The sequence below is a fragment of the Scyliorhinus torazame genome, chromosome 3 (assembly GCF_047496885.1).
Source record: "Scyliorhinus torazame isolate Kashiwa2021f chromosome 3, sScyTor2.1, whole genome shotgun sequence".
NCBI lineage: Eukaryota > Metazoa > Chordata > Chondrichthyes > Carcharhiniformes > Scyliorhinidae > Scyliorhinus > Scyliorhinus torazame.
In genome coordinates this window covers 75,145,512-75,158,229 of record NC_092709.1, presented here as the reverse complement: position 1 = coordinate 75,158,229, position 12,718 = coordinate 75,145,512, and the positions used below count along the sequence as shown (strand labels likewise).

Genomic DNA, 12,718 nt, shown 5'->3' with positions numbered 1-12,718 from the left:
CCACCTGAACCTCCCCATTATCATTGAGTTCCAAGTACCTTTCAATACACCCCCTCACCCTTAAACACACCCCCTCATCTGCCAATAATCCCATGTCCATTCTCCAGGGTGGACGCTGTTCTTTTTCCTCCCCTATCTCCAGGTCCACCCAATGTGGATCGTGATCCGAAATAGCTATAGCCGTGTACTCCGTCTCCGTCACCTTCGGGATCAGTGCCCTTCCCAAAACAAAAAAGTCTATCCGTGAATAAACTTTGTGGACATAGGAGAAAAACGAAAACTCCTTACTCCTAGGTCTACTAAATCTCCAGGGGTCTACTCCTCCCATCTGCTCCATAAAGTCCTTAAGCACCCTAGCTGCAGCCGGCCTCCTTCCGGTCCTGGACCTCGATCTGTCCAGCCCTGGATCCAGCACCATATTAAAATCTCCACCCATTACCCACTTCCCCACCTCTAGGTCCGGGATACGTCCTAACATACGCCTCATAAAGTTGGCATCATCCCAGTTCGGGGCATATACGTTCACTAAGACCACCGCCTCCCCTTGCAATTTGCCACTCACCATCACGTATCTGCCCCCACTATCCGCCACTATGGTCTTTGCCTCAAACATTACCCGCTTCCCCACTAGTATAGCCACCCCCCTGTTTTTTGCGTCTAGCCCCGAATGAAACACCTGCCCCACCCATCCTTTGCGTAGTCTGACCTGGTCTATCAGTTTCAGATGCGTCTCCTGCAGCATAACCACATCTGCCTTAAGTTTCTTTAGGTGTGCGAGTACCCGTGCCCTCTTTATCGGCCCGTTCAGCCCTCTCACATTCCACGTGATCAGCCGGGTTGGGGGGCTCTTTACCCCCCCCCCTTGTCGACTAGCCATCTCCTTTTTTAATCCAGCTCCTCACCCGGTTCCCACGTAGCCGTATCTCCCCCCAATGGCGCCCTCCCGCCCCGACCACCCCACTCCATACCAGCTCCCCCTTCTCCCCAGCAGCAGCAACCCATTTAACACCCCCCCCCGGCTAGGTCCCTCACTAGCGTAATTGAAACCCCCATGTTGCTCCCAGAAGTCAGCAAACTCTGGCCGACCTCGGCTTCCCCCCGTGACCTCGGCTCGCACTGTGCGAGGCCCCCTCCTTCCTGCTTCCCTGTTCCCGCCATGATTACCATAGCGCGGGAACAAAGCCCGCGCTTCCCATTTGGCCCCGCCCCCAATGGCCGGCGCCCCCAGCTCCTCATCCTCCCTCCCCCCCCCCCCCTCCCCCACGACATGGGGGAGAGAGAAAAGTTACAGGGTCGCAGGATTAACAACTTGGGAAATCATCTTTTCCCCCTCTTCACCCCACATATTCGCCCCACCACTTTGTCCCAAACGTTCTTTTTCTAGCCCGCTTATTCCAGTTTCTCCTCGACAATAAATGTCCGCGCCTCTTCTGCCGTTTCAAAGTAGTGGTGTTTTCCTTGATGTATGACCCACAGTCTTGCCGGCTGCAGCATTCCAAATTTAACCTTCCTTTTGTGCAGCACCGCCTTGGCCCGATTAAAGCTTGCCCTCCTTCTTGCCACCTCCGCACTCCAATCTTGATATACGCGGATCACCGCGTTCTCCCACCTGCTGCTCCGAGTTTTCTTTGCCCATCTGAGGACCATCTCTCTGTCCTTATATCGGAGAAATCTCACCACTATGACTCGAGGAATTTCTCCAGCCCTCGGTCTTCGCGCCATAACTCGATAGGCTCCCTCCACCTCCAACGGGCCCGTCGGGGCCTCCGATCCCATTAACGAGTGCAGCATCGTGCTCACATATGCCCCGACGTCCGCCCCTTCTGCACCTTCGGGAAGACCAAGAATCCTTAAATTCTTCCTCCTCGCATTATTCTCCAGCACCTCCAGCCTTTCCACACACCTTTTGTGTTGTGCCTCGTGCATCTCTGTCTTCACCACCAGGCCCTGTATGTCGTCCTCATTCTCAGCAGCCTTTGCCTTCACGACCAGAAGCTCCTGCTCCTGGGTCTTTTGCTCCTCCTTTAGCCCTTCAATCGCCTGTAATATCGGGGCCAACAGCTCCTTCTTCATCTCCTTTTTAAGTTCTTCCACGCAACGCCGCAGGAACTCTTGTTGGTCAGGGCCCCATATTAAACTGCCTCCTTCCGACGCCATCTTGCTTTGTGCCTGCCTTCCTGGCCGCTGCTCTAGAGGATCCACCGCAATCCGGCCACTTTCCGCTCCTTTTTCCATCTGTGTCCAGGGGGGATTCCCTTCTGGTTTACCGCACAGTGTTTTTAGCCGTTAAAATTGCCGTTGGAGCACCTATCAAGAGCCCAAAAGTCCTTTCCACCGGGAGCTGCCGAAACGTGCGACTTAGCTGGTCATCGCCGCACCCAGAAGTCCAAAGGAGGCATTCTAACAACTAAGAGAGATTGTGGAGAATATTTGTGAGACAATGACTCTTATGAAGGAGTCATTGGATACTGTAGGTAGATACTAGTTAGTTGGAAACACACTAACATGTCATATTCAAAGAGGAAAATAAAGCACATACAACTAACGACAAACTCCCCAATATCCAGTTATATGTAAAATCATAGGAATTAGGAGTACAAGTAGGCAATTCAGCCCTTCGAGCCTGCTCCACCATTCAATCAGATCATGGCTGATCTCTTCCTGGCCTCAAAGCCACCTCCCTACCTGTTGCCCATATCCCTTTAACCTATTTTTAAAATCAGAAATATATCTATCTCCTTCTTGAAACTATTTAATGACTCAGACTCTACCATGGGGCAACAAGTTCTACAAATTCACCACCCTCTGCGAGAAGTAGTTCCTCCTCATCTCAGTTTGAAATCTTACACCTCTCAACCTATATCTCTGACCTCTTGTTCTAGATTGCCCTTCAAGGGGGAACATTTGGTCTACGTTTACTTTATCAATCCTTTTTAGTATTTTATATACTTCGATCAGATCCCCTCTCATTCTTTTAAACTCCAGTATGTATAAGTCAACCCTTTCACTCCTGGAATCAATCTGGTGAACCTCCTCTGAACTGCCTCCAATGCCACCACATCCTTCCTCAAATAAGGAGACCAGAACTGGACACAATGCTCCTGATGTGGTCTCACCAACACCCTATGCAATTGCAACAGCACCTCTGCACTTTTATACTCCAGTCCTTTGCAATGAATGGAAACATTCATTTGCATTTCTAATTATATATTGTACCCTGCATACCAACTTTTTGCGATTCATGAACGAAGACACCCAGATCCCTCAGCCCATATGCATTTTGAATCTGCTTTCCATTTAGATTATACTTTTCTTTTCTATTTTTTTGGCTAAAATGAATAACCTCACATCTATCCACATTAAACTCCATCTGCTAAATTTTGGCCCATTTTCATAGTCTTATCTAAATCCGTCTGTAAACTCTTTATCTTCTCTTCACTGCTTGCTTTCCCACCTATTTTAGTATCATCCTCAAATTTTGCTATGTTACACTCTGTCTCTACTTGCCGATCATTTATATAGGTTGTAAAACAGTTGAGGTCCAAGGACTGATCCCTGCGGCACCCCACTAGTTACTGTTCGCCAACCAGAGAAGGACCCATTCATCCTGACCCTCTGCTTTCTGTCAGTCGGCCAATCCACAATCCAAATTTGTACTCTGTCCCCAATCCCCTGCCAACTCATCATCTGGACCAGTCCTTTATGTGGCACCTTGTCAAACGCCTTCTGGAAATTTAGATATACCACATCTACAGGTTCCCCATTATCCACCTTGCTGATTACTTCCTCAAAGAACTCAAGCATGTTTGTCAAGCATGACTTACCCTTCATAAAACTATGCGCTGACAATGGTGAATTGCACTTTGTCTTTCCAAATGTTCAGTTATCTCATCCTTAATGATTGATTCCAGCAACTTCCCCACCGCAACTTCCCCACCGCAGAGGCCAAGCTAACTGGTCTATAGTTCTCCTACATTTTACCTCTCTCCCTTTTTGAATAGGAGCATCACATTAGTGTGTTTCCAATCCACAGGGACCTTTCCAGATTCCAGGAGATTTTGAAATATCATAACCAATGCATCCATTATCTCTGCTGCCACCTCCTTGGAATAATGGAATTTATTTTCAAAAGTGAACTTGGAAGAATAATTGCATATCAATAAACTAATAAACCTCAGTTGACAAAAGTTCTAGAGGGACAAATTGCTGCCTAACCATCCTCCTGTACTTCTATGAGAACATGATAATTCAATGGATTATGGAAACTCCTACAGCTATGTACATAGACTTTAAAAATACAATTTATAAAGTTTCATGTGAATGGTTGGTGCTGAAGCTCATAGCAATATAGATTCCAAGTAATTCACGGTAAGAAATTAGCTGACGAGAGCAAGAAAATAGCTGCTTCTTTAGAAGAGTGGGGTGACCCAGTGACTGATAGTGGAGCCACTACTGTTATTAGCTTACATCAATGACTTAGATTCAGAAACTCAATGAAATTGATCAAATTTGCTTCAGGTACCAAACTAGGAGGGTCACCGGAATTGGAGGGAGACAACCCAAAAATTACACTGGATAAATTATAAAAGTTGACAAAAGAATGGCAGATTAAGGATGGCACGGTGGCACAGTGTTTAGCTCTGCTGCCTCACTGCGCCAGGGACCCGGGTTTGATTCCGGACTTGGGTGACTGTGTGGATTTTCCATATTCTCTGTGCATCTGCGTGGATTTCCTCGGGTGTGCCGGATTCCACCCACAATCCAAAAATGTGCAGGTTAGGTAGTTTGGCTATGGTCAATGTGTGGGTTTACCGAGATAGGGCAGGGGAGTGAGCCTAAATAGAGGGCTCTTTCAGAGAGTCAGTGCAGACATGATGGGTTGCATGGCCACCTCCTGTACTATAGGGTTTCTATGGATTCTAGATTTGTATAAAGTGCCGCACATAGAAAGGAGATATTATGACATGGGTATTCCTTGAAAGAACTAAGCTGAAATCGAAAAAGAACCTAGAATCTTTAGTAAACCTGATGTTCAACATGTCCAAGCAATCAGAGCTACAGCCAACAAAACCAATGGAATCTCAAGCATTTCAGCCAAAACAGTAGAATTTAAATTCCCAGACTGGTCAAATCACACCTTGATTATCATGAAATTGAACTGTTGACAGAGACAGTTGAACAGAATTAAGTAAAGCATATGCCAAGTTTAAATATAACTGCAATGTACTTTATTTGCTTTCAGAACAGAACAGTAGACCCAACAATTTGTCCATATGTTCCAATCCATTTCAGGATTTGGCATATGGATCAGTAGCTACAATCTGTAAAATAATCGCCTCCTTTATTAGTTAGCACATCTGTTTGGAACGCGGCATCTTAGAAGTTTACCAATTTTGCAAAATCTTCAGGCCTGAGTAATGCACCCCATGGCAAGCAAAGTATTATGTTGAAAAGGGACTCACGGAGAAGTATGATTGCTTGCATTTGCTGATGTTCACTTCCTGTTTGACCTTATTCCAAGGTAAATATGAGGAAGGATTTATGGATTTAGAGTTAGATAGTGAAAAAAATATTAATGCAAGGATGAACTGCTTGACTGCAATCAATAATTGAAAATGCATAACCTGCCGGTGAATATACAACCTGTCAATACAACATTCTCTGAAAAGAATGTACAATAAGTGAGAAAATAGGCCTCATCTGACTCCTTCGCTATAACATTTTCACTGGCCAATTTATATTTGCCTCAAGGCCTCCATGGCACAATGTTCTGGCGGGTCCGAGATTATCACTGAATGCTACCTTTTCTTTTCAATAATTGCTTTATGCTTCTAACATCCTGGGTTAGGTAACATCTGATCTCTCGTTTGCCTTTCAGATAATCCCACAAGTATATGAAATTCAATTTAGTGAAATTGGCTGCACACCCATTCAGGTTATTATCACCGTATTGCACTTTATTTAAATCAGATAGGAGCTTGGTCCCTATGAAAGGATGAATAACTATTGAGTAACAGCATTTTTAGGATTACATTTATTACGATAAACACACTGACCCTGAGAGGCCATATATCAGCCAAAGCTGCAGCACGGCTGACCATGGGGATTGCTTGAGCCTGAGCTAGGCCATATGTTTCTGTTGAAGTGCATTTGGAACCTCCATCCACCCTAAATATATTTTGTGACATCAAAGGGGGAAGGACAATGCAGGGAAAAGTGGTTCAAGTTTTGAGCCAAGTTTATGAGGTGAAGAAAGTCAGTAAGCAGAGAAGCAGTCATCCTTTAAGTATACCGCTAATAATTAATTGTTGAATTCTGAGTTGTGGTCCCTGATTGATCGAAGTGAGTTAGGCTGCACTTCAGCAGAACTTTCAAAATAGAGACAGCAGCAATGAAACTGAGGCTGCCAGGTTGGTCTGCTGCCATCCAGTGGTTCTTCCTGCAAACAGTTAACATATTGCTGTTTTTCTCTTCCTGCTTATTACAGACTGTAACTGAAAAACACAAGCTGAATGTACCTGAGACAATGACAGAGATTTTGGATGTATCAGATGAGGAAGGTGAGAAATGTGTTTCTCTGTACAATACCATCAACAATGATATGAATTATTACCATACTAAAGCTATGATTATCATTTTTGTTCCTTGATGCGATGGTTATAATTTAAAAATACAATACCATTTAAAAAAAATCTAACCTGGAATTTTTGATAATGTAAAGTGATGTTCATAAACAAATGCTAGAAGGGTATTTTTTTAATATTCCAGAGGGAAGGTGGGTTATTATTGGAGGGGGGATTTTCTGGCAATGTTGCGCCCAATGCAAATTCCGCTTTGTCAGGAAAATCAGCGAGAGAACCCCGAAATAGGGTTTGCACCGGGCGCTGAACAGTATGCGATGGTTCCGTCTCCTCTCACCCTCTCTTTCGTATGTGATCAATCATACCCTTCCTCTCTCCCACAATTTAAGTACTCATTTAAATATGCTGGGACGATTTGAAGCTGGACTGTTCCAGTATTCTTTTCCCCCTACCCCCACACCCCTTTCCCCCTCCATGCTGGCATAATGTGAAGCCAGCGGTAATCACTACTGGCCACCACCACCAGACGCCAGACGTTATGACCATGGCGGGGGCTCTGATGACATTGGAGCACTTGGGTGGTCGGGACATGGCAGGGCAATGCCATGGCACTGCCAAGGAGATGGGGAATGAAATGGGGGACGTATTTAGTGTCCCACAGCGGGGTGTCGCTGACCTCTGGGGGAGGGGGGGTTCCTGATGCTGGTGAGAAGAGGGGGTGGCTGAAGGGAGACCCTTTGGGTGGTCCCTGATCCTGGGGGAAGGGGGGGGTGCTGAACTTTCACATTGAGATCGGGGCGCCCATTTGAAGCTGAGCTTGGTGGCATGTTTTGGTCAAAATCATGCACCTTCCAAAACAAATGACTACATACACGATGGGCATCGCACCGGAACAGATTTTCTTGCCCAAAATGACACTGCATAATTATTTGGGAGATTCTACCCAATTACCTATTATTGGAGTTTTTCATTTAAAATAATTCATTCATGGGACGTGGGCATTGCTGGCTGGGCCTGGCTTTATTACCTATTCCTAACTGAGGGCATTTAAGAGTCAACCACATTGCTGTGGGTCTTGAGTCATATGTAGGCCAAACTGGGGAAGGATGACAGATTTCCTTCCCTAAAGGACATTAGTGAACCAGATGTCTTATACAACAATCGACAATGATTTCACGATCATCATTTTTGACAAATTCAAATTTAACCGTGTGCAGTGGTGGGATTTGAATTGGAGTCCCCAGAGTGTTACCCTGAATCTCTGGATTACTGGTTCAGTGACAATGCCACCATAGTCAAGCTACCATGCCCTTGGTTGCCCCTCTGGTGCTTTTGTGGCACAGGATATTTTGCTAGAAAAGTAATGCTGAGATCAGTTTTCCTGTCATTTCTGTCACCTTTAAAACTTGTATAATTTGCATATCATCCAGCTGATAAGTAGTGAAAAGGTTTCTGAGGATAAAATAGAAATAATGCTAGAAAATTCGAAGAATCGCATCTCATTCTGGTGTGAAAGTAAAGTCCAAGCTCTATGTGGCCATAAGTTCCTCTGGTGGATCATTGGTTCCCAAGTTTGTGTAAAGTTCCTTTGCATGGAATTGTAATGTAATTAAAGGCTGGTGGGTTCTTACATGTGTGTGTCTCGATGTTGTCAAGTTTAAAATGGAAAAATATTAACTAGAAACGTAATTGGCCTGTGGTTGGCAGAACATCTCAAAGTCAACTATGACACCAATGGTTGGGGGCTTACTGTCGCATGAGGTAACTGCCAGATAAACCCTGATTGTCACCCAGTGGGCTCCTTGAGGGCAGTGGGGTCCCTCCTTTTTGGACATGCTTTGCCCACGGAGGCCTCCCCAGCAGTATTGGCAGCCACTGAGGTAAGAGTGCACCTGTCCTCAGTTACCACACCCCGCTCTCACCTCACTGTGGCCTGCCTTCCTGTGCCCAGCATCCCGAGGCCTATCTTCAAGGTGCACAGCCACTTATGGCATTCATCTGCCAGGTGGAGCCTGGGAAATGGCTACCACTTTACCATGGTGCTGCTGAGGCTGCTGACTTGCCAGCCCTCTGACTCGGTCTGCAGATTTTGGGGGCTTTCTGTCTTCCTAAATAACAAGGCAGCTCTGGCAAAGCCATTCAGCTGGCTGTTGCCGGCAAGACACGGCCTGGTTCTCACTTTCAACATAGGAAATGGAACTTCTGCCACATCTGCAGAATTCCGGCCTGTGTTTTATTTTTTAAATATAAATTTAGAGTACCCAATTCTTTTGTTTTTCCAATTAAGGAGCAACTTAGCATGGCCAATCCCCCTACCCTGCACATCTTTTTTGGTTGTGGGGGTGAGACCCATACAGACACGGGGAGAATGTGCAAACTCCACATGGACAGTGACCCGAGGGCGGGATCGAACCTGGGTCTTCGGCGCTGTGAAGCAACAGTGTTAACCATTTCACCACCGTGCTGCCCCGGCCTGTGTTTGCTGATGTTGACGTCACCAAGGGAGAGCTTTTGAATGAGACCTAGGAAGGAGCCAAGAATAGATACCCGCAATCCAGCAGAGGTAGCTGTCTGGGTATCAAAGCCATTGCGAGTGATTTTCTGGCCATGACTGGCGAGATAAGAATGGTACCTGGTGAGCATAATCTCATCCAGCTAAAGAACATTGGAGAGGCATTGATTAGGATGGCATGGCCAACCATGACAAAGACCAGTGTCAGGAAAAGGAGGTATTTTTTACCTTTCCCACTGTCACGTGAAGATATTTAGGGATACTAACATGGAAATATAAAATGAGGCTCCAATCCCAGGAATATTTCATAACAGCATTTTTTGGAAAATAACAAAACAACTGTGGGATGAAAAACAGTTGGTGTTCATGGTATTCCTGTTCTTTACTGTTTTCATTCAATCCTAAAATGAACCTCTAATTGCCATCAAAGGTTTGTCACTTCCTTGCAATCATTAAAGTATTTTCTGGTGTCAATAAGAAATCAAGAACAACATCTGTTACCTTCACACATCTGGCATAGAATTGCTCTGTTATGCTATTGCTTCACAGCAGAGTTTCATCTTGATAGTTTTTGCTTTCTGGTATGCAGTATACAGGAAGACAGTGAAATGCTAGCTTTGTGTTTTATCATTGATGGAGAGAGAAGAGAGGCATGGGTAGATGTTCATCTTCACCATGTGGGTGGTAATTTAGGAAAACAATTGCACAACCATTATAGAACCCAGCTGATTTTTATTGCACTGATTTAAGTAGATTAAAAATCAGTCAGCTCCTCTAAAGTGTAGGCAGTCTGCTGGCAGATTACCACCAAGGTAGTGAAGGTAAAATCCTGCCTTGTTTTTCAAACATTCATTTATGGGATGTGGAAGTCGCTGGTTGGGCCCTGAGAGCATTTAAGAGTCATTCGCATTGCAGCTGATCTGGAGTCACATTTAGGCCAGACCAGGTAAGGGTGACAAATTTCCTTCCCTAAAGGACTTGAGTGAACCAGATGGGATATACGACAATCATTTTGTGGTCACCATTAGACGTTTAATTGCAGATTCTAGTGCGTCTGCCATGCTGGGATTCAAACCCGGGTCCCCAGAGCATTACCCTCAGTTTCTAGATTGCTAGCCCAGCAACAATACCGCTATGCTACCCACCTTCCCTATATTTCCACAACGTAGCTGTTGGTAATATCAAGCTCGCTGTTTGAAAATGATTATTGCAGAAAAAAAGGGACATCTGTCAAAGCTTTTCATCTTGCACTCATCAGGACAATTCACAAGAATACCCAGTGTGAGGGAAAGAAAATAATTACACTGAGAAGCGAGTAGTCATTGGTCGGCAAGTGTACTCTGATTGGTAGAGGTATTACCATGGAGAATGCACCAGTTGATGGAGACAGGCAGTTAACTGCCGAGCATTGTTTGAAATTTAAACCATCTTGACTCTGATTAGTCAATGCATTGCCCTGAAGAATGAAGAAGTGAATGGATTATGTAATGTAGCAACATAGAACGATACAGCGCAGTACAGGCCCTTCGGCCCACAATGTTGCACCGACATGGGAAGTCAAAAAACAAAAGCCATCTAACCTACACTATGCCATTATCATCCATATGCTTATCCAATAAACTTTTAAATGCCCTCAATGTTGGCGAGTTCACTACTGTTGCAGGTAGGGCATTCCACGGCCTCACCACTCTTTGCGTAAAGAACCTACCTCTGACCTCTGTCCTATATCTATTACCCCTCAGTTTAAGGCTAGGTCCCCTCGTGCTAGCCATTTCCATCCGCGGGAGAAGGCTCTCACTGCCCACCCTATCTAACCCCCTGATCATTTTGTATGCCTCTATTAAGTCTCCTCTTAACCTTCTTCTCTATAACGAAAACAACCTCGAGTCCATCAGCCTTTCCTCATAAGATTTTCCCTCCATACCAGGCAACATCCTGGTAAATCTCCTCTGCACCCACTCCAAAGCTTCCACGTCCTTCCTATAATGCGGTGACCAGAACTGTACGCAATACTCCAAATGCGGCCGTACCAGAGTTTTGTACAGCTGCAACATGACCTCATGACTCCGGAACTCAATCCCTCTACCAATAAAGGCCAACACTCCATAGGCCTTCTTCACAATCCTATCAACCTGGGTGGCAACTTTCAGGGATCTATGTACATGGACACCTAGATCCCTCTGCTCATCCACACTTCCAAGAACTTTACCATTAGCCAAATATTCCGCATTCCTGTTATTCCTTCCAAAGTGAATCACCTCACACTTCTCTACATTAAACTCCATTTGCCACCTCTCAGCCCAGCTCTGCAGCTTATCTATGTCCCTCTGTAACCTGCTACATCCTTCCGCACTGCCGACAACTCCACCGACTTTAGTGTCGTCTGCAAATTTACTCACCCACCCTTCTGCGCCCTCCTCTAGTTCATTGATAAAAATGACAAACAGCAACGGCCCCAGAACAGATCCTTGTGGTACGCCACTTGTAACTGAACTCCATTCTGAACATTTTCCATCAACCACCATCCTCTGTCTTCTTTCAGCTAGCCAATTTCTGATCCACATCTCTAAATCACCCTCAATCCCCAGCCTCCGTATTTTCTGCAATAGCCTACCGTGGGCAACCTTATCAAACGCTTTACTGAAATCCATATACACCACATCAACTGCTTTACCCTCATCCACCTATTTGGTCACCTTCTCAAAGAACTCTATAAGGTTTGTGAGGCATGACCTACCCTTCACAAAGCCATGCTGACTATCCCTAATAATATTATTCATATCTAGATGATTATAAATCTTGTCTCTTATAATCCCCTCCAAGACTTTACCCACAACAGACGTGAGGCTCACCGGTCTAATGTTGCCGGGGTTGTCTCTACTCCCCTTCTTGAACAAATCGACCACATTTGCTATCCTCCAGTCCTCTGGCACTATTCCTGTAGCCAATGATGACATAAAAATCAAAGCCAAAGGCCCAGCAATCTCTTCCCTGGCTTCCCAGAGAATCCTAGGATAAATCCCATCAGGCCCCGGGGACTTATCTATTTTCAGCCTGTCCAGAATTGCCAACACCTCTTCCCTACGTACCTCAATGCCATCTATTCTAATAGCCTGGGTCTCAGCATTCTCCTCCACAACATTATCTTTTTCCTGTGTGAATACTGACGAAAAATATTCATTTAGTATCTCGCCTATCTCTTCAGACTCCACACACAACTTCCCATCCCTGTCCTTGACTGGACCTACTCTTACCCTAGTCATTCTTTTATTCCTGACATGCCTATAGAAAGCTTTTGGGTTATCCTTGATCTTACCTGCCAAATACTTCTCATGTCCCCTTCTTGCTCGTCTTAGCTCTCTCTTTAGATCCTTCCTCGCTACCTTGTAACTATCAAGCGCCCCAACTGAAACTTCACTCCTCATCTTCACATAGGCCTCCTTCTTCCTCTTAACAAGAGATTCCACTTCTTTGGTAAACCACGGTTCCCTCGCTCGACGCCTTCCTCCCTGCCTGACCGGTACGTACTTATCAAGAACACGCAGTAGCTGTTCCTTAAACAAGCTCTACATATCCAGTGTGCCCAACACATGCAGCCTACTTCTCCAACCTATCCCCCCCCAAG

At 45.3% G+C, this 12,718-nt stretch overlaps 1 protein-coding gene across 27 annotated transcripts in view; it reads left to right on the top strand.

Moving 5' to 3' along the window:
- The window catches only part of ank2b (ankyrin 2b, neuronal), a 1,300,297-nt gene that overhangs the window by 1,067,934 nt on the left and 219,645 nt on the right, over positions 1 to 12,718 (top strand). For all 27 annotated transcript variants that reach the window (XM_072495860.1, XM_072495874.1, XM_072495872.1 and 24 more), the window contains one exon: positions 6,488 to 6,560. In XM_072495860.1, coding sequence (XP_072351961.1) covers positions 6,488 to 6,560 — 73 coding nt within the window. The remainder of the gene's footprint in view (positions 1 to 6,487; positions 6,561 to 12,718) is intronic.